Here is a 21,754-nt window from a genome sequence, read left to right as displayed (position 1 = left end):
GTTTCAGGTTCCTCCCTCTCTCCCTTCCTCCGTCTGAGTTTCAGGTTCCTCCCTCTCTCCCTTCCTCCCTCCGTCTGAGTTTCAGGTTCCTCCCTCCCTCCGGGTTTCCGGTTCCTTTCTCCCTCCCTCCGAGTTTCAGGGTCCCTCCCACCCTCCGAGTTTCAGGGTCCCCCCCTCCCTCCCAGTTCCAGGATCCCCCCCCCCTCACAACACGACGTCACACACATGAGGGTGTCGTCGTCCCTCCCTCCCAGTTCCAGGCTCCCTACCTCCAAATTTTAAGTCGGGTTTACGGCGGCCGGCAGCAGTGGTAAAATGTTGCAGGCTCGGCCCTTCTCGCTCTCTCAGCTCTGGTCCCGCCCTCATTTCCTGTTTCCGTAAGGGTGGAACCAGTGCTGAGAGAGAGAGAAGGGTCGAGCCTGCATGCAGTTACCACTGCTGCCGGCCGCCGTAAACCCGACTTTGTAAGTGGTTGACTTTTAAAATTCAGAGGGAGGGGGCCTGGAACTGGAAGGGAGGGACGACAACACCCTCATGCGTGTGATGTCGTGTTCCGTTGCCTGGCAACTCTGCAGCGTTCCCTTCCAGTGATTGGTCTTTACGAACACGGAAGTACGTGACGTCATTTCAGGAGATGGATACAGCAGGAGCACGAATGCTTCAAGGCTTCACTTTCACGGAGTCAGCTTCAGAACGTTGGAGGTGCTTTTTATTATATAGGATAGGATGGTATGTATTGAAGGAACTGTAAAATTGTCTGAGAATCTCTTCTCCCTCAGTACAAATCATGAAAATGCCATCAATATACCAGTAGTATTTTAAGGATTTATGTATTTAAAAATGTCTCTCCGAGTTCTGCCGTGAAGAGATTAGCAATTTGAGGTGCCATTCTGGTGCCTATTGCAGTGCCCATGATTTGCAGACAGATATCATTATTAAAATGGAAACAGTTGTGAGTTAGAATGAATTTGATTAATTTTGTAATGGTTTCCGATGAGTGTTGGTGGTCCAGGGTGGATGTTTTTAGGAATGTATCACATGCAACTATGGCGTCAGCCAAGCCACATGATACCACTACTGTAACCCAAGAGCAGTGTAAAAAGTGTGAAGGGTGCTATATTGGAGAAACAAGCCATATGCTAAAGACACGGTCTGGATAGGTACTCTTATCTATTTCATGGTCCCGAAGAAGGGCAATTCCTCCTCCCCCCTCCCGCATCCTTTACCTCAAGGGGAGTAGAGCTTGTCTGCAGTGCCAGTGTTTCTGGATGGAAATTTATTATATTTGTATCCTGCACTTTCCCACTAAAAGCAGGCTCAATGCGGCTTACATAGTAATAGGTAATACAGAATTTTGTTATGTAAAGTAGGAAATTAAGTATAACATAATAGAAGGATGGATGGGTAGTAAATGGATGGGTAGGTAGGTAGAGACAGGTGATAGAGAGAGGATAAGGTGGGAGATAGATTCTGGTCATCATCTCCGTGCAGTCTGGGGAGTTCTTGACTTTCCTGGACCCCACAGAGGCCTGCCTCCAATTTCCCATTGTGGGTTGTCACAAGAGATACCTGCGCTTCTGTGTGTTGGGGTGGCACTTTTAGTTTTGGGCCTTGCCCTTTGACCGGGTTAGGGTGCCCTACATGTTTTCCAGGGTGATGGGTACATACCTCCAGCATCAGAGTTTTCAGCTTAATCCCTGCCTGGACAATTGTTTCGGGCCGACTCGGCTTCAGAGGCCAGATTGGCTTCCTCGCAGGTCATTTCCCTCCTGGAATCCCTGAGCTAGGTAGTGAACTGGCCCAGGAGTCACCTGGTCTTGTCTGTCCCCAGACTATTCGGGGTCTGCCTCGAGTTGGCTAGAGGGATGGTTTTTCTTCTGGAGGAGTGGACGGAAAAGCTGTGGGCATAGTAGCGCAGGTTGTGTGATCTCCTGGAGCCCAAGGTTTGGGATTACTTGTAGCTCTTGAGCTCCATGGCTATAATCTGGAGATAGTGCTTTGGGAGAGGGCTCACATGCATCTGCTATAGCGGGCCCTGTTGTCCCGGCGGGTGCCGGCTTCTCAGGACTTCCAACATTCACGCCCAGGGCGAGGATCAGTCTGGCCTTGTGGGACAGTCTGGTGAACCTTTCGAGAGGGGACCCTCTGGATCCTCCTCAGCTGATCATCACACATGCGAGACTCCTCGATTGGGGAGCTCACTGCCATGGGCGTGTAGAATAGGGCATCTGGTCAAGCCAGAAGACATCTTAGTCGGTCAGGCGCTGACCATTTTCCCTTCCACGAGCGGCTGAAAGTCCTGCATAGCCAGTGTGTTTTTGGACTACGTCATGGCGGTGGCGCTCATTAGCAATGCATGTTGTGGACAAAGAGAATGTGCAGGTAGACATTCTTGGACATGCTCTCCTGGATCAGGGAGAATAGGAGCTGGGACTTCAAGCCTTCCAGCTCCTTGTGGACCACTGAGGGCCTCCTCAGTTCGACTTGATGATGTCCAGAGCCAATGCAAAGGTGTTGTGGTTTTTGGTTGCTGGAAGGAACCAGTTTCTCATGGGATAGAAGCCCTTGTACAGCCTTGGCTGGTAGTGGACCCCCTCAAGTCTTCCTCCACGGTCTCTCATTGGTCACTTGTTGCACAGGATTGTGTGTCATTCTTATTTGGTCCTCCTATTGGCCCTGGACTGGCCTTGCAGGCTGTTGTATGCTGATCTGCTGTGGGGGATACTCTGATGCTCTTTGGAGGATGGGGTCTGCTTTTGCAAAAGCTAGTAGAAATGGAAGATCTGGATCCTTTTTTACTTAGCGGTCTGGCCATTGAGAGGATGCAGCTAGAGCAGCAGGGGCACTCTCCTGCAGTGATCTCTACACTATTCGTTCCAGAAAGTACTTCACATCTCTGGCTTATGTCAGGGTCTGGCATGTTTTGAGTCCTGGTGTGGAGAACGGTCCCTTTCTCACTGAAAAGCCCAGTTCCCAATATTGTGGGTTTCCCGCAGCAAGATCTGGATATTGGGCTGGCCTTGATATCCCTGAAGGTTCACATGACTTCCCTGGCCAGTTTCAGGAGAAGGTGCAGGGTGTTTCTTTGGTATTGTGTAGAGAGGTGTCTCAATTCCTGAAGGGACTTGCTCTGCTCATCTTTGCCCTCCTCTGTCCTTCGTTCCCATCCTGGAACTTCAGTCTGGTTCTGCAGGCATTGTCCAAAGTACCCTTTGAACCCCTTCGCACTGCTTCAAGGATGTGACTCTCAAGATAGTAATGCTGGTGGCTATCACTTCTGCTAGGAGATCCTTGGAGTTTCAGGCTCCGTCCTGCAGGGACCCATACCTTTTCTTTACGGAGGACTCCGTATCCCTGTTCATGGTGTTCTCCTCCTTGCAAATCCAAAAAGACAGGAGGAGCCTCCACGGAAAGTCAAAGCAAAACAGCAAAAGTAGAGGCTCCTTGCGAAATGTGGTGTCTGCATTCCATGTGAATCAGGAGATCTTGCCCTTCTTTTCTGGCGGGAGAGTTCAGCAGGTGTTAGAAAAAATAATGTTCAATCAACTCATCTCCTTTTCTGTGAAGGTTCTGGCCCTACATCCCCACCAATTCAGTTCAGAAAACATTTTAGCACAGAATCATGACAGCTCTTCTAATTGAACTGCGTTCACACTTTAAGAATTGTAGAATTGTTCAGACGGTTTCTTTAGACTTATCTGCTGCTTTTGATCTTGTCAATCACGCCTTTTACCCATCTGTCATCTTTAGGTATCTCTGGTTCAACCTTGGTTCACTTCTTGTCCCATCTCTCTTTTCAGGTTATCACTACTGATGCCATCTTTGAGAAAAGGGAACTGTCTGTGGCGTTCCCCAGGGTTCAGTCCTCTCTCCCCTTCTCTTTAATCTATTCTTGAGTCATCTCACCACTCTTATGCAATCTTTCGGTATATCGGTTCACATCTGTGCTGACAATATCCTTTGCTCTTCTCCATCTCCCCACTCTTTCCCTCAATTGATCCCTTTTAAACTTGCCTTGATTCAGTCTCTTCTTGGCTGAAAGATCACCAGTTAGTATTAAATGCTGACAAAAACCATCGCCTGTTGGTTTTCAAATATATCAGTTACTACTTCCTCTCCCATTCAGCTCTCTGGCACATCAATTACCCCGGTGCTGAGTTTCTGTTATCTTGATATAATCCTTGATTCTTCCCTCTCCTCCTAACCTCAAATTTTGCATTTGTCTAGGGTCAGTTTTCTTGGCTTTCGACATTTGCGAGCGATACGTCACTTCTTTGGCCGTAATCAGTTCCATGCCCTTTTCTTCTCTTTTTTCACCTCTCGACTGGACTATTGCAATATCATTAATGATTGTTTACCCCATATGTCCTTAAAGAAACTACAAACCTTTCAAAACATGGCCATAAGACTACTGTGTTGTGCTTGCCGCTTTTATCATACAACCCCTTTATTGAAACATCTCTGGCTTCCGGTTCACCAGTGTATTCTTTTTAAAGTGGTTGTCCTTACATTTAACTTTCAGTCCAGGCTTTCCTGAGTATCTTTCCTCTCCCACTGTTCCCCGTTCACCAGCAAGAGTTCTCCAGTCAGTCAGCGATCATTGTCTAGTCCTTCTGAGTCTCAAATTTGCCTGTCTTGAATCTGCCAGGCCTAGCGTTTTCTTCTTTTTGTCACCACTCATCTGGAATAATCTTCCCATTCTTTGTAGTAACCTGTCTTTTAGTAGTTTTAAATCTGAACTGAAGACACGACTGTTCAAACAGGCAGTGTTGCCAGATGATGAAAATTTTTCCAGCCCAAATATATCCCAATATTAATGCAGTAAATCTAAATATTGACGAGGTAAATGAGTATTAATGAGGTATATATAAATATTAATGAGGTTGATAATATTGATGATATCATAATCAGCATCAGCAGCATAATCATCAGGTGGTCCCTATAACCAGCCCCGCATAATGGCACAATGATTTGCAATTTAAAACCAATACTTCCTTTCTCTGTGTACATCCATATGCTGTACAAACCAGCAATGGTGTGTATACACCATATGGATGTGCACAGCAAGATCAAATAAAAATGCTACCAACAAACCAACAGCGTTTATTTCAGGCACCCCCCAGCCCCCCTCACTAGGCTAGCAAACACCCTTCTGCCCTGGTTCTCTTCAGTGTCTCCATTTCTTTCATTCAAGTGGTAGAGCAGAGAGAGCCTGCAGGGGGAAAGCAACGCAGGCAGCAGAGCACAGGCTGTAGTCTTCCCACAGACCAGTAAGGGGAGTAGCAACTGCGGCACAACCCCCTTATTGACTTGCTGTAGCCCACTTTGCAGCACACACGGTGGTGAAAATTTTTTCCAACCCAATTTGTGGCCAAAAGTAACCCAAAAATAGCACATTAACATGAGTCTTAATAATGTAAATATGAATTATTGTAATTGTAATCAGCAGCATAATCAGAATATTAATATTGTAACCATCAGCATCATAATCAGCACCATGTCATAACCCTCATAATCACCATCAGCATAATAATCATCAGCATACTCATAATCAGCATCAGCACATAAAAAAATGGTACCCAACAATAAAGAATGACAGCATGGATAGAGCAGTTTACATTTGCTTGCTTTGTTTTGGGTGAACAGGGATGATGGCTGCATGGAGGAGGAGGAAAAGGGAGACTAACCCATGAACACTAACAGCAGGTTTTGTGTTTTTTTATAGCTCTTCCTCTCCCCCTAGCAACATAGTACACACATGCAACTACAGCCCCTTCTCCCTCCTGAGATGCAGGGCAGAGGAGTCCCTCCTCCCACCCTCCCTAGCAAGGACAAGTTGTGTGGTTTTTATTTTTGTTTGTTTTTAATCAGCCGGTATCCTGAGCGCCTCCTCTCTGAGACTAAGAGAGCTATCCCTCGAGGAGAGTCTCCTGCTGCTGCTGGTCTCTGGATTCCTGCTTGCTTTTTTTTTTTTTTTTTTTTTTTACAGCCCTCTCTACCCCTCCCGCATCCAAAGCAAGTATAAATTAATAAACATTTGTTTTTAATGGCTGGCTCCAAAGGGTTTGCTGGAGGGACTAGGTCTGGGATCGAGGGGAACTGAGATGGAGTCCCCCTCTGTCCCAGACCCAGTCTGTTCAGCAAACTTTTTTTTTTTTCTTTTTAACAGCTCCCAGCTCCTTCTCTCCCTCGGTCCCTCCACAGACACAGGCCCTTTTTCTTTAAGTAGCCCCTCACTCCTCCATGCCAACCACACACACCTCCTCCTGCAGCGACCCTCAGGCTCACAGAAGCACACCAGGAAAAGTGTTTTTTTTTTTTTTTACAGCTTAGGTTCTGCTCCAGCAGCACAGGCAGCATGCAATGTTTTTTTTTTTTTTTTAAACTTCACTCAGTCCCCTTGCCCACCCCGAGCCACCCTTTCCCTGGACCCTGCTGCATTCACAGACCGATGGCACTGCTGTTTTTGCTGCTTCAGCTCAGTGCTCCCAGTTCCATCCCGGTTGGAGTCCAGGCCGCTGCCGCAGGTGGTGGTAAGTAAAGTGATCTCCATCTCCATACAGTGCTGCAAGGAAGGCTTAGGCAGGCAGGTTGTCTTCTATCTCGTCCTCTCAACACCTCAAAAGGGGGGGGGGGCACGCAGCGCGCTGCACGCATTTAAAAGAGTAGAAACGGGGGAAGGGGGGGTCATGGACAGAGTGCTGAACGAGTGAAGGGGTAATGGGCCTAAGGGGTGCAGTACAGGGTAAGGGGCAAAGGGAATTGTGGGATAGTTGCTGTTTAGTTTCTTCGGTTCACTCCCTTAAGAAGTTAGGTTATAATAGGGAAACTATGATATGTTGCGCCTGTAAAACAGATGTCATCAATAGTGGATTGCTGGGGTAAGAAGAGAATGGGGGGCATCAAGTGATTAATAACACCAGCAATCTATTGGACTTGGCAGCCGAACCTGTGTCATAATGGTCGGCAGTAGGTCCCGGCGGAAAATGTAGCCGCGCTTGTCTTGGAAGGACCATGGGACCTCGGTATCAGGGGACAATTGAGTTTTGGCCCTGGAAGCCCACTGTGTGAGGGCGGCACTTCTAGTTGTGGGGGAGGGAAGGGGGAGGGGGGGAAACGTTCATAAATATAGTTGATGACGGTTGTCAAAGTTGGAGTGTATTATGATTATTATGACATTGCTGTAACAGATGTCCCTAAACAATGAATATTGTATTTGATGGTTATTAATAAAAAATTGTTGAAACATAAGAGTAGAAACCCCGCTGGAAAACCACCCAATCCCGTGGCTTTCAAAATACCTGTGGCGGTCGCGTGAAACCTGCCCAGTTCCGTGGGAAAACAACGGAATTGGCAACATTGCAAATGGGTCTTCTGAGAAGCAGACTGACTGGAGCCACCAGCGAAACCCACCCACTGTTCCCTAACCAGTTCTTACTTACATTCTCCTCCCTCACCTTTTTTACCCTTATTCTGCTTTTCTCTCCTTTTGTGTGACTGTTTTACTTTCTTATTTTTGATAGAGTTCCTTTTCTTTTCTAAACTTATAGTATTTAAATTGCTCTGCTCTGCCTGTCAGAGCGGTATAATAAATTGTAATAAACTATAAAACAAACTAGAGACAGGAGCTTTACTCGACCACCACATTGGCTTCTATCATGGGTCTCACCTGTCTTAGATCCACACACATCTGCGGCAGGAAGAGATTAGTGTCTTTCTGCAGTCAAATGTAATGGTGCTAGTTCCCCTACAATAAAAGAACCGAGACTTCTAGCCAGGTATTTATTAACCAAGAAGGTGAGGAACATAAAACCCATCCTGGATCGAAGACCTGAATCTTTCTTTGAAAAGAGTCAGGATGAATACTTTTCCCAACATTCTGCCATTCCTAAGAAATGAAACTGGCTGTGTACACTAGATCTCATACTTTTGTAGATTTCTTGGTTATGTTCGTTGCAAAAAAATTGTGTGAATGGAGTTTTGAATCAAATATGATTATTTTTGTATGTTTAGTTTTGTAATCTACCTCCATTGTGCAGACAACTATCAATACAAGGGCCTCCCTTTTGGTGGTCTTTTCTCAGCCCCCAGAGTCATTACTGAATGCCTTGTGGTGGTAGCCCCCCTACTACACAGGTAGGATCATCTAGTTTTTTTTTTTTTCTGTCTCTTGACTAGCTCCTGGCAGCTTCCTCGTAACATCTAGCTCCAGAATCTAGGCTTCATTATCGACTTCAGAGATAAGCCTTGCAACTTAGAAACAAGATTTGGTTTATGGGTGCTGTCTTGGACTTGGTGCAAGCAAGCAAGCAAGCAAGCTTGCAATCGCTGTTATTACAGCTCCACAGTACTCAAAACTTCCATAACTGTCATGTCCAGTTGCATTCCATATAGTTTCTTTTGCTTGACTAAAAAAGAGATTGCTCTGAAAACCCAAGTTCCCTCAGTACAGCTCTCAACCATGCTTTAGTAGTGGTCATCTGCATCTAGTTTGACCACAGATGTTCGTTTTGCTGTACTGGAATATGAATTTGTGCTAACAGAGGCTTCCAACACCAGGTGAGAAGCTCATTTGTATTCTGACTTTATCCAGGCTATTTGAGAGGCCAATTTACATTGGTCACTTGGAGCTTCAAGCAATATTTTATTCTCTTTGATTCTTTATCCATCTTCTCCAAGACACTTCAGTGTCAAACAGACAACCAAGTTGCCATATTTTTATGGCAACCAACAGGGAGGTATGGAATCCTTCTGAATCTGTCCAAAACACAGCAGTGCGTTTAATCTTTTGATTGAAAAAACATTATATTTCTCATTTATATATAGAATTCAATTTATCATCAACAGAGGCAAGGGTTTTATTCAAATTAGCCTGTATGTTTAAAATTCTAATAGGTATGTAACAAAAGAGAGGGAACAAAGTACAAACTAAAGTCCAAACAAAAGAAACAGCACCACGGGCCTTTAAAAATGGAACACAGTTCTTTAATGAATGAGCCTTGACAAAAAGACCCGACACGGGCCGTGTTTCGGTGACTAGCACCTGCGTCAGGGGTCACAGTGATGACGTGGAAAACTTGGGGAATAACTCGAATATATTCCTCTACAATATATTATTCCTTACCCCACGTCTCATGTAGTAAAAGCTACAAAGCACCAAGGCACTTTCACTCTCTGTATCAAAATGGATGATACAGAAAGTGAAAGTGCCTTGGTGCTTTGTAGCTTTTACTACATGAGACGTGGGGTAAGGAATAATATATTGTAGAGGAATATATTCGAGTTATTCCCCAAGTTTTCCACGTCATCACTGTGACCCCTGACGCAGGTGCTAGTCACCGAAACACGGCCCGTGTCGGGTCTTTTTGTCAAGGCTCATTCATTAAAGAACTGTGTTCCATTTTTAAAGGCCCGTGGTGCTGTTTTTTTTTGTTTAAAATTCTAATAGGAAAATGTCCAAGTCATATGATTTTGCATATGGAATTCAGCTCTGATAAGAGGTTGAGAAGATCTAACAATTCTTCTCCTTTTGCATTTCCTTCCCCTAAAGGAATAAAACGATTTAGTTTGTGTGCACAATTATTGGCTTACCAAACCCCTACAGTTTGGAAGGATTTAGGTTTATGTTCAGATTTGTGCAACTATACGCTATTCAGAAAACAGGACACAAAAGAAGAGAAGGAAAATATCCTCCATGAATAGATCAAACCAAAGATGGAACAAAAAGTGAACAATCATATATATATATAGGAACTAGGTGATCCTTTATTGCCAGTTTCAGTGTATCTGGAGAAACTGACCTGTGTTTTGGCACAAAAATGTCTGTGTCAGGGCTCAGAAGAATATCTTATAGTCAGATGACGGTAATATTATTCAAGTATTGGTTTTGAATGTATTACACTCCTGGAGGAGCGATATAAAAGTAGCAATACAAACGAAGGTGGTCTTTGCTGCTCAAATGGAACACCTTGCTCCGCAGCTATAAATGCAAGCAAGACATTTCATTTGAGCGGCACAGTAAGACAGTTTGGAAAATTGGGTCAGATTGGACCAGGGGCGCTGGAGAGATAAGTGATGTCTTCCCCCCCCCCCCCCCCCCCCCGAAAAAAAAAATGTCCAATGCATTTCTATGGGGGGAAGGGGAAGAACCTTAGATAGAAAGTTACTTACAATAAAACAAAGTAATTGGGGAATTCCTCTTTTGAACTGCCTCTACGTGTTCTCTACTCTCTCAAGCACCCAAGCTGCCCACTCCTCAAACTACCCTTCCCCCCCCCCCCCCCCCCCCCCCCACAAAGCCCCAGTACACACAGGGGCCAATGCAGAAAACTTCCTGCATGATTACTGTGGGATTCACACTGTTTTCCCTGGGGCTAGCGATGCAGAAAGAGTTTAAGTGTAGGTGTTAACTGCGTGAAACCCTGAACGCATATAACATTAAAATGAATGCAAGTGCAGTGATTTAGCCATTTTGCAGCATGCAAAACAAAAAAAATATATATATTTTGCATGCACGACTGAGGGAACAATTTCATCAGGTCTGGAACAGCATAGAAGGGTTGGTTGAGAGGAGTGGGTGTCAATGGCATCCCCTCTTCACCACCCCCACTGCACTTCACAACCTTTTTCCTGATAGTCTAGTGGCTTCTCCAACTAAAAGAAATTAAATCCCTGGTGTCTAGTGGCATCCTCCCACCTGAGCCCCACCCCCAGGCCCACCTTAGCCCACCTTTTGTACCTTAAAATGTGAGACAGGATCAATTCCCACTTGCTCCTGCCTACAGCACTGCCAAAATAGGTGTGCCATGCCCCGTGTGGTGCATCCTGGGGTCAGCCTGCCTTAAAAGGGGAAAATCACCTATATGGCAGACTGGCCCCTGCCTGGTGTATCACACCGACATGTTTCAATATTTTTATTTATTTATTAGGATTTATTTACCACCTTTTGAAGGAATTCACTCAAGGCGGCCCCACAGAAGGGTTAAAAAGAATTAAGAACATAAAGACTTGTTATACTGGATTAGACCAAAGTCCATCTAGCCCAGCATCCTGTTTCTAACAGAGGCCAATCGCGGTTACAGGGTACCTAGCAAAATCCCCCCAAATAGCAAGATTACAAGCTACTAACCCCCAAGGATAAGCAGTGTCTTTCTTCATGTCTTCCTTAATAATGGTTTGTGAACTTTACCTCAGATGTTTGTCTATTATTATTGTTTTTAGTTAGCATAACTAATTAACTGTTTACCATATTCTCTGGCAACAAGCTCCAGAACTTGGAGTGAAAAAGTATTTTCTCCTATTTGTTTTAAATATACTACTATAGGTTCAGTGTGGTTTCTCCTCTTGTTTCTCACTGTTATTCTTGTAACCACTTTTTTGTGGTGCTGGGAACAGTCCTAGTCATTAGTGGCAGCCCCCAACTTTGGACCCTAGTCTGCTGATATGGCAAAAGAGGTTACTCCTGTTCAGCCTAAGCCTCGTGAAGCACCCGCTCCTCTGGTTGGTCAAGAATCAGTAAAGCAATGTATACATTTCTCATCCTGTGCCTGCTGAAGCGTGTGAAAGGCAGTTTCTTATTGTTGGTTTACACTGTTCTGATCCAGCAGGCGGAGGTAGACAAAATTGAATTAAACTGATATCACTAGTTATAATCTGTGGTGCTCTCTGGAACAATCCAGTATTTTTCTCTACCTTCCAGCAGATGGTAGGTTGTGCTGTTGTGCTCTGTCCCTGGCCGAGGTCACAGTCTCAGGACCATACCTGGTTGAGCTCGATTTTTGGTTCTACCGCTCTCAGTTGCACTCCTTGTTGCACTCCTTGTTGCACTCCTTAGTGCCTCTGGATGAGACTGGCTTGGTCCCGAAGGATGTCACCTGAGAAGTGTGGATCCTCATCCTCCCACCCTTCTTGCCTGTTCACTTTGTTTGGGTGTCTCCCCCCTCCCATGGGTTCCCTCTTCACCTCCCAGGTGCTTAAATTCTCTTCCCCCACGCAGTTGCCCTGAGCAGGCCCTTTTCCCTGTTTTAGGGAAAACTGCTTTTTTTTGTTGCTCCTGTCAGTTTAAGAAAACTCAGCAGCCCTGAGCAGGGAAAGCTCCTACCTTGTCTTGAAGAATTCCCCTGTAATTAAGGGAATTCCCTTATTTTATACCCCAGAGAGCCCGGGGCGAAAAGCATACAGTTCCCCTGGTTGAAGCAGGTTCAGGCAGCATGTCAGGCTTGTGCCTGCCTGACGTGGCTGGGGATGCCATCCAGAAAACACTGCTGTGTGTGCAAGGAACTGGGAGATACAGCACAGATTCCAGTTCTGTCTGTACACAGTGTGATGGTGCTTTTCTGACTTTGGAAACAGCCGGGGGATGGGGTGGGGGGAAGGGTCTCCGGAGTTGATGGGTCCTCCCCCCCCCCCCCGTCCCGCTGAGGCATCATTTTGCGGGAACATCAGCCATTTTGTCTCCCTTGGAGAATCTGCCCCTTCCACAGGGGCCTGGAGCGGGAGGGGGGGGGCACCTCCCTATCTTCCTCGCATCATTTGGAGGGATGGCCCTGGAGTTTTTGGGCTCCAGAGCTTGGCACAATTGGTGCGATAGCATTAAGTGAATGGGATCCCCTCCTCTGGAGAGGCCACGGTCTGGCTTCTAATTAGTGTAAGACAGAGGCCTGAGGCACCGATTCCCTTGGAGGAGTTTGGGGATAACTCTCGGACTCTCAGTCCACAGGGAACTGTGGTCTGAGGCTCCCCCATCTCGGGAAGCTGAGGAAGAGTGGTCCCATGTGATCCGTCCCTCTTGACGAGAGGATCTATCTTAATTGACAAGGTTACTAAGGCCCTTTCTGTGTTGTGAACTTTGGCTATGGATCCCGTTGCATTTTCCTCTGTACAAGGCTCTTATCCACATGATGATGGCAGTTTGGGAAAATCCAGAAGATCTCCTTAGAGGTGTCAGGACTCTGTATCATGTTTATAGCTTCCCTCCAGAGGAAGTCGAATGGTATTGGCCTTTTCCTAAGGTGGATGCTCTGGTCATGGTGGTCACCAAGGTGACTGCTGGGCCTGTTCAGGAGGGCTTAGCTCTGAAGGAGCTCTGACAAGAAGGTGTAGGAGTGGCAGCTCTGCCTGGCCTTTTCTGTGGGGGCGTCCAGTATTCAGGCTGTCATTTGTGGCAGTTATGTAGCAAGAGCCATGCTGCGATTGTGGCAGCAGCTCCCGGAGTCCCCGGACGTGGCTCGCCTGCAGTCAGAAACAGCGTTTTTGATGTATGTTCTATATGGTCTTGTCTGCTTAGCTTCCTGCGCAATGGCTGCTTCGGTGGTTGGATTCTGGTGGTTGTGGCTTGCCACTGGGCGGGGAATGCAGCTTCTAAAAAGCTGTTGAGTCAGCTGCCCTTTGTGGGGGTGGTTGCTCTTTGGAGAGGACCTGGGGAAGCTAGTGAAGGATATATTTTTTTTTTTTTGGGGGGGGGGGGGGGAGTGGCCAGGGTAGGCCCTTCACGGAGGGTTCCTTTCAAGGCCCCAAAGAGCCTATTCTGCTGGCCCCCCAGCAGAGCTGCAGCCCTCCGTTCTGCCCATAGAGGGTGCGTCAGGCCCCTCATCAGTGCCGGTGGGAGGCAGGCTCAGTCTCTTCCAGGACAAGAGGCCCATTTCACCTTCAATCAGTAGGTTCTGGAGGTGGTTGACAGGGGTTATTCTCTGGTGTTAGCTCGTCCAGTGTCTGACGCCTTCATGGCCTCACCCTGCAGTTCAGCTCTGAAGCAACAGGTTTCACGTCCACTCTGCAGCACCTGTGTGCTCTCGGGGCGGTGAAGCCCTGTGCCGGTGACAGTGCATGGCCGGGGACGGTGCTCCCATTTATTTGTTGCTTTGAAAAAAGGTCGCCCCTTCTGTCCCATCTTGGACTTCAAAGGGTTCAACGTTTGCCTTGGGGTCTAATACTTTTCAGATGGAGATGATGTGACTGGGGGAGTTCCTGACTTTCCTGACCTTCACAGAGGCTTATCTCCATATCCCTATTGTGGATCATCACAGGAGATATCTGTGCTTCTGTGTATTGGGCAAGCATTTTCAGTTTGCGCCATGTACATTTTCCAAGGTGATGGTGGTGATGGCTTCTGTTATCTACCTTCTGGAGAACCCATCGTGGGATGGTGTTTCTCCTGAAGAAGCAGGTGCAGAATGTTCTGGTTGTGCGAGCTTCCATGGCCCACGGTCTGAGACTACTTGCAGCTCCTGAGCTCCATGGTGGTGACTCTGGAGGTGCCTTGGGCAAGAGCTCAAATGCGCCCTCTGTAGCAGGCCTTATTGTCTCGGTGGGTTGTATCCTCTTATGCCCAAGTCCTGCTTTTGCCCAAGGCCAGGCTCAGTCTGGCATGGTGGGACAATCAGGTGAACCTATTGAGGGGGAGGGAGTCCCTCTGGATCCTCCTCAGTGGTGCTGGTCATCATGGATGCACGTCTTCTTGACTGGGGAGGCCCATGGGGTGAGTAGCACTGAGCACCTGGTCCAGCCAGGAAGCATCCCAGTCCATCAACCGCCTGGAGACCTGGGCAATCTGGTTGGCTCTGCTGGAGTTTCAGCTGCTTCTGAAAGGGAAAGCAGTTAGAGTGATGTTGAACAATGTGATGGCGGGTGGCGTACATCTTCAAACAGGGTGGAACCGGGAGTCAGGCGGTGAGCCTCTGCCGCTGGGCGGAGGAGCATCTGCAGGCTCTTTCAGTGGTCCATGTTGTGGGCAAGGACAATGTGCAAGCAGACTTTCTCAGTCGCTCCTTTCTGGATCTGTGAGAGTGGGAGCTGAGTCAGCAGCCCTTTCAGCTCATAGTGGACCACTGGGGGCCTCCTCAGTTTGACTTTATGTCCTCATGAGCCCAATGCAAAGGCGGAGTGCTGCTTCAGTCAATGGAGGGACCCAGCTTCTCGGGAGATAGATGCCCTAGTTCAGCCTTGGCTGCCAGCTGTGCTGCTCTTTGTGTTCCCCCTGTTGCTAGACAGAGTATGCAGTGGTGGTTGTTGCCCAGGAATTTGTTCTGGTGGGCCAAGGATTGCACATCATTCTCATTTGGTCTTGCCAATGTCTCCAAATTGGCCCTGCAAACCTTGGTATGCAGATCTCGGGCACCTGCTGGTAGGTGACTTTCTTCTCTGCCCAGGGGTAGGGGGCTCCTTCAACAGGGGCCAGTAACATGGAGGATCCAGAACCCTTTTGGCTTACGGTGGCCATTTAAAGGCGGTGCTTAGAGAAACGTGGGTTTTCTCCTCATTTTTGGCTTACAACAGGGTCTAGCGGGTTTTTGAATCCTCTGGCGGGGAACATGCTCTTCTCCCTGGAGGGGAGGCTTGGGTTCCCATATTTTTGGGGTGCCTTAAGCTCCCTGAGGGTCCAAGTGGTGGCATTTTCCAGCTTTCAGGGAAAGGTGAAGGGCAGCTCTCTGGCTTTGTACAGGGAAGTGTCTTGAACAGTGTGGTGCACTTACACCCTCTGCCTCATCCGCCCTTCCCTTCGTGGGACCTCAGTTTGGTTCTCTGGATGTTGTTGGGGGCACCATTTTGAGTCCTTGCACATGACTTCCATAAGGGACCTCACACAGAAACACTGTGTTGCGTTTCTGGTAGCGATCACCTCTGCTTGAGGATCTCAGAAATCGGGCCTTATAATGTTGGGACCCATATATTTCCTTTGCAAAGGATTTGGTGTTGCATATGTCCCTTGTTTTGCTGGAAAGTGGTGGTTCTGTTCCATGTGAATTGGGAGGTGTGTGTGCCTTCCTTTGGGGCGGGAGGTGGTTCTCCTGCATACTGGATGTCTGGAGGGTGCTTCTCCGGTACCTGGAGGAGAAGAATGAGTTTTGTTCCTCTGATTACTATTTGTGTTCTTTCGTGGCCTTCAGAAGGGTCAGGTTGTATCCAAGGCGTCTATTGCGAGGTGGATAAAGGTGGCTTTTGAGTCTGCCTACATTGGTATGGGTCATTCGGTGCCTCAAGGACTTGAAGGCCCACTCGACCAGTTCTTGGCGGCATCTTGGGCCGAGGCCTGGGCTGTATCGCCTAAAGAGATTGTCAGGGCTGTGACATGGTCTTCGCTCGATTCCTTTGCTAAGCACTACCAGGTGGAAGTTCTGGCCAGGGTCCATTTGGACTTCGGCAGAGGGATCATTTAGTGGGCCTTGTCTTCCCCCTGCCAGTTAGTTCTGCTTCGGTATATCCCACTGGTTCAGTGGGCTGATGCTTAGAAAGGGGAAACTATCTTCCCTGATAATTTTCTTTTCTTTAAGTTGGCACCGCTGTTCTGAACTCCTGCCCTTGGAAGACGTCAGGGTTCTGGGTGTGCTCTGGTTCTTTCTTATTAGAAGTAGCTGGAGTAAGATCTGATTCTAATTGATAGCCATATGGTGTTCCCGTGATATGGCTATTCCCTGGTGTATGCAGGATAGTGAGTGCCACTCTGTGGTGTTTTTCTTGCTTACCATTGCAGCTGCAGTGGTTGATAGGACTGGGTAGGTTACAGAAAGGAACCTTCTGCTCCTTGGGCAGAATCATACTGGATTGTGGAGGTCGTGGAGATGAGGATTGTGTCAGAATTTAAGAAAGCATGGGATAAGCACGTGGGATCCCTAAGGAAAAGGAAGAGTTAATGGTTACGGAGGATGGGCAGACTGGATGGCCTTTATCTGCTGTCATGTTTCTGTTCCAGAGTGCACCACAGATTATAACTTGTGATGTCACTGGTTGAATTCAGTTTTCTCTACCTCCATCTGCTGGTGGGAAGGGATAACACCCACTGGTTCAGAGCAGTGATGCTGACTAAAGAAAAGAAAATGATCAGGTAAGACACAATTTCTCCTTCTTACTGAGCATATGCAATTATGCCCTTGTGCCTGTAAGTGCTGTAGCTCATAACTGCAAGGGCCGTAATCATAGATGGAGCATTGGAGGGGGCATGGGCAGGGCTGCCACTTATGTGCACAACTTAGAGAATACTGTAAATTGTGTACATTGCCTGCTGCACTTAGGCAAGCCCATTTACACCTGGTGTAATGGATATGTCATCTTAGACATGCGAGTGTGGGTTTTCACTAATATTCTGTAATAGAATTTGGGCACTCAGGTGCTGTTACAGAATAAACACTCCCCAGACAGCATTGGGACACTTACAAGAGGCATACAGTTATAGAATTGCTCCCTTAGATACTTACTGAGCCTGTGCTGATTGACATGAAGAAAGTCCCCCCACACCCATTTGTATTGGGCCAGAGGCAGACAGATTCCAGCTTAAGTGCCAGAGATTTTTTTTCACCCATGGGTCTTTTTATTACCTGCTGTTTATTGAAAACTTGATATACCTCTTTTCACAATCAAAATTGTGTACAAAAAAAAAAACTAAAAAGAAGTATGAAAGGAACGCCAATATCAAATAGGACAGAGGAAATAAGTTAGAACAGAAAAGGAAGAGAATAGGTCAACAAGAAGGGACACGTGATGGTATTCAAAGCTGATGTACTACAGTATCTTTGGATAATTACATTTATAAAGAAACCTTGGAATATAGTAAAAACATTTTTTTAGAGGAAGCATAACCTTTCTATGTGTTTCTCTATAAAGAATACTGTCCAAAAAAACCCCAAACCTTTGCTAATAGTTTGACTAGGGTTAGCTTTTCAGCTCTTTTATCTTGGCATTCTCAATAGTATGGTATAGTGCTCGATGGCCATAGAAAAGGGAAATCACATATAGAATAAACTGGTGGAGCTAAGTTTATTTTTCTGCTGCTGTTTTTGAATCTTACTGATAAAGTTTAAAAGAATGTCCTTTAAAAGAATTAGATTTTTACACTTGAGTCACAGTGAGCATTTGCCATTTGTTTTGGAAGACATTTCAGTAACTAGAAATGTATTATATAAAAAGTGAAACCAAAGTTTTATCATCAATCTGAGAGTGTTTATATAGGTGAAAGAGGTGTTTGTAGATAGAATTGTAAAACCAATTATTTGTTTACTTAGATTTCGTTTTTGTTCTTGTCTTTCAGAACACTGCAGTAATGGAAGAATCAAATGAAGATGAATCTCTAAAGAAAAATACACTTTGGCAGGTATGATGGCAGTTTCTTAGTGGATTATTACAGGCTTGGGAAAAACCCCATGTGCCAGGGGCTACTGTGGGCCAAGAGCTGACCTGGTTTGGCGTAGCCTAAAGAGAGCTGCTGCTTACTGTATCTGCTCCTGGGACAGAGGAGAGCTAATGTAGTTGAGGTGAGACGAGACTAGATAGTCTGGAGGGAAGAGATTGGGGGGGGGGGGGTAGGTAGAAGTGGGGAATAGTAAGGACAAGAAGCTTGAAAGAAGATGAAGAGGTATAGCAGTTGGAGATATAGAAGACAAAACTGTAGGAAGGGGGGCACAGTCAAAAGTAGGGAAAATGACCCCCCCCCCCCCCCCCCCCCCCCCCCCCCCCCCCCGGACCTCTAAAAAATGGGAAAATGCTAAAAACTAAAAAGGTTAAAAAGGGAGTTAACAAAGAATTTGCCTTGGTTATAAAAACTCTTAGCTGCTGTCCAGGCTTTCTAAGTTTTTCTACCCTTGCATTTTGAGAATGTATATATAATTGTGGTGGTATTTTCTTGTTAATGTTGTCATAAGAACATAAGTATTGCCATACTGGGAAAGACTAAAGGTCCATCAAGCCCAATATCTTGTTTCCAACAGTGGCCAATCTAGGTCACAAGTACCTGGCAAGATCCCAAAATAGTAAAAACAGATTTTATGTTGTTTAACCTGGGAATAAGTAGTGGATTTTTCCCCAAGTACCTTTTAGCAACTTACAGATTTAGCTTGTAGGAACTTGTCCAAACTTTTTTTGAAACCTTACTATGCTAACTGCTTTTGCCACGTTCTCTGGCAAGAAATTTGATAGTTTGTTTTAAATTTAAATAGTCAACATCCTCTTCAAAGGTCTTGCAGTCTAAAATCAGAAATTCCAAGAATTACATCCAGAGCCAATACCTTTGGCAGTTTGTACCAAATTTCAATTCAGAACTTTTGTGATGATGATAGTGCTAAACTTGACATCCCTAATCTTTAGTTTTTTTTTTAAAGTGTTTTCTCAACCAGTTGTGCATAAATGCAGCCGCCAAGAAAGACTAGCTTCCCTTTATTCCAGAACCTATGAGATAGTTGTGTTTGTCAACCAGCAAGAGGAGATGGAGAGCCGAGACCTACCCGCTCCCTCTCTCTCTCTCCTCTCTCTCTCTCCAGTCCAGCAAGTGGATAGACACACGGCTCCTGATCTAGTTGGTCCACTGGTCCCCCGTTGAACTCTGCAGGTGGCTTGAGTCTGTAGTCATATCTGAGATCATCAGATCCCTGTGTCTGGTGCCGTTTAAATTTACTTCTTCTCTCCATTCACCTCTCCCGTTTCCTGTGGAGCTCTCCTTTTCCGCAATACAACCTTTAAGAAAAAAAAAAAAAGGAAAGAGGTGAGGCTTGCGGAGATTGAGCTTGTGAAGAGCAGCCGGCAGTGGTAAGTTTGACTGAACATTTTCACAGAGAGGGTGGTAGGTACCTGGAATGCTCTCCCTTGGCAGGTGGTAGAGATGAAAATGGTAATAGAATTCAAAAATGCATGGGATAAACACAAAGGAATCCTGTCTAGAAGGCATGAAACCAAACGAGCTTAGTGGTGATTAGATGGGAACACCAGTAATTGGGGAGACTTCAACAGTCTGTGCTCTTGTGTGCAGTGGCTGGACAGATTCAGCTTCCATAGCTGGAGAGCAAGGCCCGTGCCGGGCAGACTTCTACAATCTGTGCCCTGAAAAATGACGAGGACAAAACAGGATCAAGTATATATATCATAGCTTATATTCTGAGTTTGTTGTTGGGCAGACTGAATGGGTTGTACTGGTCTTTACCTGCCGTCATGTACCATGTTACTATGGACCCACTTGGAAGATTGCAAGTTCTGTTTGGTGCAGAGGAGGGATCCTGACTCACCGTTTGGGACTGTGTTGTGTTGCGCTTGTGACAGAGTGAATGGCAACTCCTGCTGTGGGACCCACCGGCCAGGGTAAGGGCTTTGCGGTGTGTGCAAGCCAGGAATCTTGTGGGCCACAGAGGAAATGGTCAGCAGCAGCGTGTCTTCGAATTTAACTTTAGTAAATATGCTGAAGATTGTGGGCTGTCTGTCAGGGTTGGTGTGCAGTTTGATGCAGGAGAACACGGGAGCCCTTTGATCATGTGCAGAGCACAGCCACCATTTCACAGCATTAGGGCCTGACACAGTATTCAGCTGCATTGGGATATTTGTTTTCTCTGGAGTTGATATTGCTCTTAACACCAGACTTATTTACTGAAGCAGGGTAGGGCAGAGTTGCTGCAAGGTGCTTCAGTTTCTCACCTCGCTGCCCTTCCAGCTCCTAAGAGATCTCATTTAGACCTCCAGGAGTGGGCAGATACTTCTCTCTCCTTATTTGATATGGTCTCGGTCTGTTCAAAGGCACTATTTTTGAAGGAGCTGTTAGAGGAGAGAGAACTCCCTCCTGAGGAGGAGGATGATTCAAAAGTATTGAGGCTGTTTTCATAAAGGGAGCTCAGTACTCTTATTTCCGAGTCACTGGCGGTGTTTTCCATTGAGGAGCCTTCTGCTTCAGCGTCAGGAGTTCCATCTTCGTTGATCACGAGGGGGCTTAGAGGTCCTTCTAAGGCCTTCCCGATGCATCCAGAGTCAGACATTTAGGACAGCAGAATGGGTCTCGCCGGATGTGGGGCTGGAAGAGCCGTGACTCGCCTGTATCCATTGGTTCCAGAGGAGAAAGATAAATTGCAGGTTCCCAGGATGGATTCCCTTTTAACGATGGTGAGTTAAGACCACAACCTTGCTGGTGGAAGGGGACATTGCAGTCATTGGGTTGGGTGATCATTTTTGAGAAGAGCAGACAAACTCCATCACAGTTGCTGGTATATCTGGGTGTCCTATTTGACACAGCAAGGGAGAGGATCTTCCTCATGGAACACAGGAGGTCGAAGCTGGTTCAACAGATTTGTCTTTTCAATCACGGCAGGCCCAGGGTTTGGGACTATGTCCAGGTTTTGGGGTCAGTGATGGTGGCGATGGAAGTGGTGCCATGGACAAGGGCTCATATGCGACCATTACAGGAGTCATTTCTCAGCCACTGGTCTATGGTGTCACAGAAGTACGACCTTCATCATCCTTGGATGCTGATTGCCAGATGGAATATGCAGTGGTGATTGTTGCCTTGGAATTTGACCATCGGAGCTCCCTTTTATTTTTATTTTTGTTACATTTGTACCTCGCGCTTTCCCACTCATGGCAGGCTCAATGCGGCTTACATGGGGCAATGGAGGGTTAAGTGACTTGCCCATAGTCACAAGAAGCTGCCTGTGCCTGAAGTGGGAATCGAACTCAGTTCCTCAGTTCCCCAGGACCAAAGTCCACCACCCTAACCACTAGGCCACTCCTCCACTTTCTGATACAGTGGGAGGTGGTGACAAAGGATGCAAGCAAGTTGAGTTGGGGAGCTCATTACAAGTTCTGTTGGCACAGGGCAGCTGAATGGAACTGGAGTCTCAGAGGTCGCTAAATCACTTGCAGCTCAGGGCACTGCAGAATGCCTTGCGCGTCTTTCCTCCTTTTCTGCGGAAGCCCCAGTCTGAGTTTTCTTCGACAATACAACAGTAGTGGCTTATAGCAACAAGCAAGGCGGGACCCAAAAGTGGTATTGGCATTTCATCTCAACCAATCTGTG

General features: G+C 46.6%; 1 protein-coding gene across 1 annotated transcript in view; it reads left to right on the top strand.

Annotated features, from left to right (window-relative positions):
• LOC115476819 (F-box/WD repeat-containing protein 11-like) overlaps positions 1 to 21,754 on the top strand; it is a 323,530-nt gene that overhangs the window by 19,897 nt on the left and 281,879 nt on the right. Inside the window, 1 exon segment of the mRNA XM_030213393.1 lies at positions 18,020 to 18,082. Within this exon segment, the coding sequence (XP_030069253.1) occupies positions 18,020 to 18,082 (63 nt within the window).

Source organism: Microcaecilia unicolor, chromosome 8 (genome assembly GCF_901765095.1).
Source record: "Microcaecilia unicolor chromosome 8, aMicUni1.1, whole genome shotgun sequence".
In the NCBI taxonomy this organism is placed as follows: Eukaryota; Metazoa; Chordata; class Amphibia; order Gymnophiona; family Siphonopidae; genus Microcaecilia; species Microcaecilia unicolor.
Note: the sequence above shows the minus strand (reverse complement) of the source record. Positions and strands in the feature narration are given on the sequence as shown.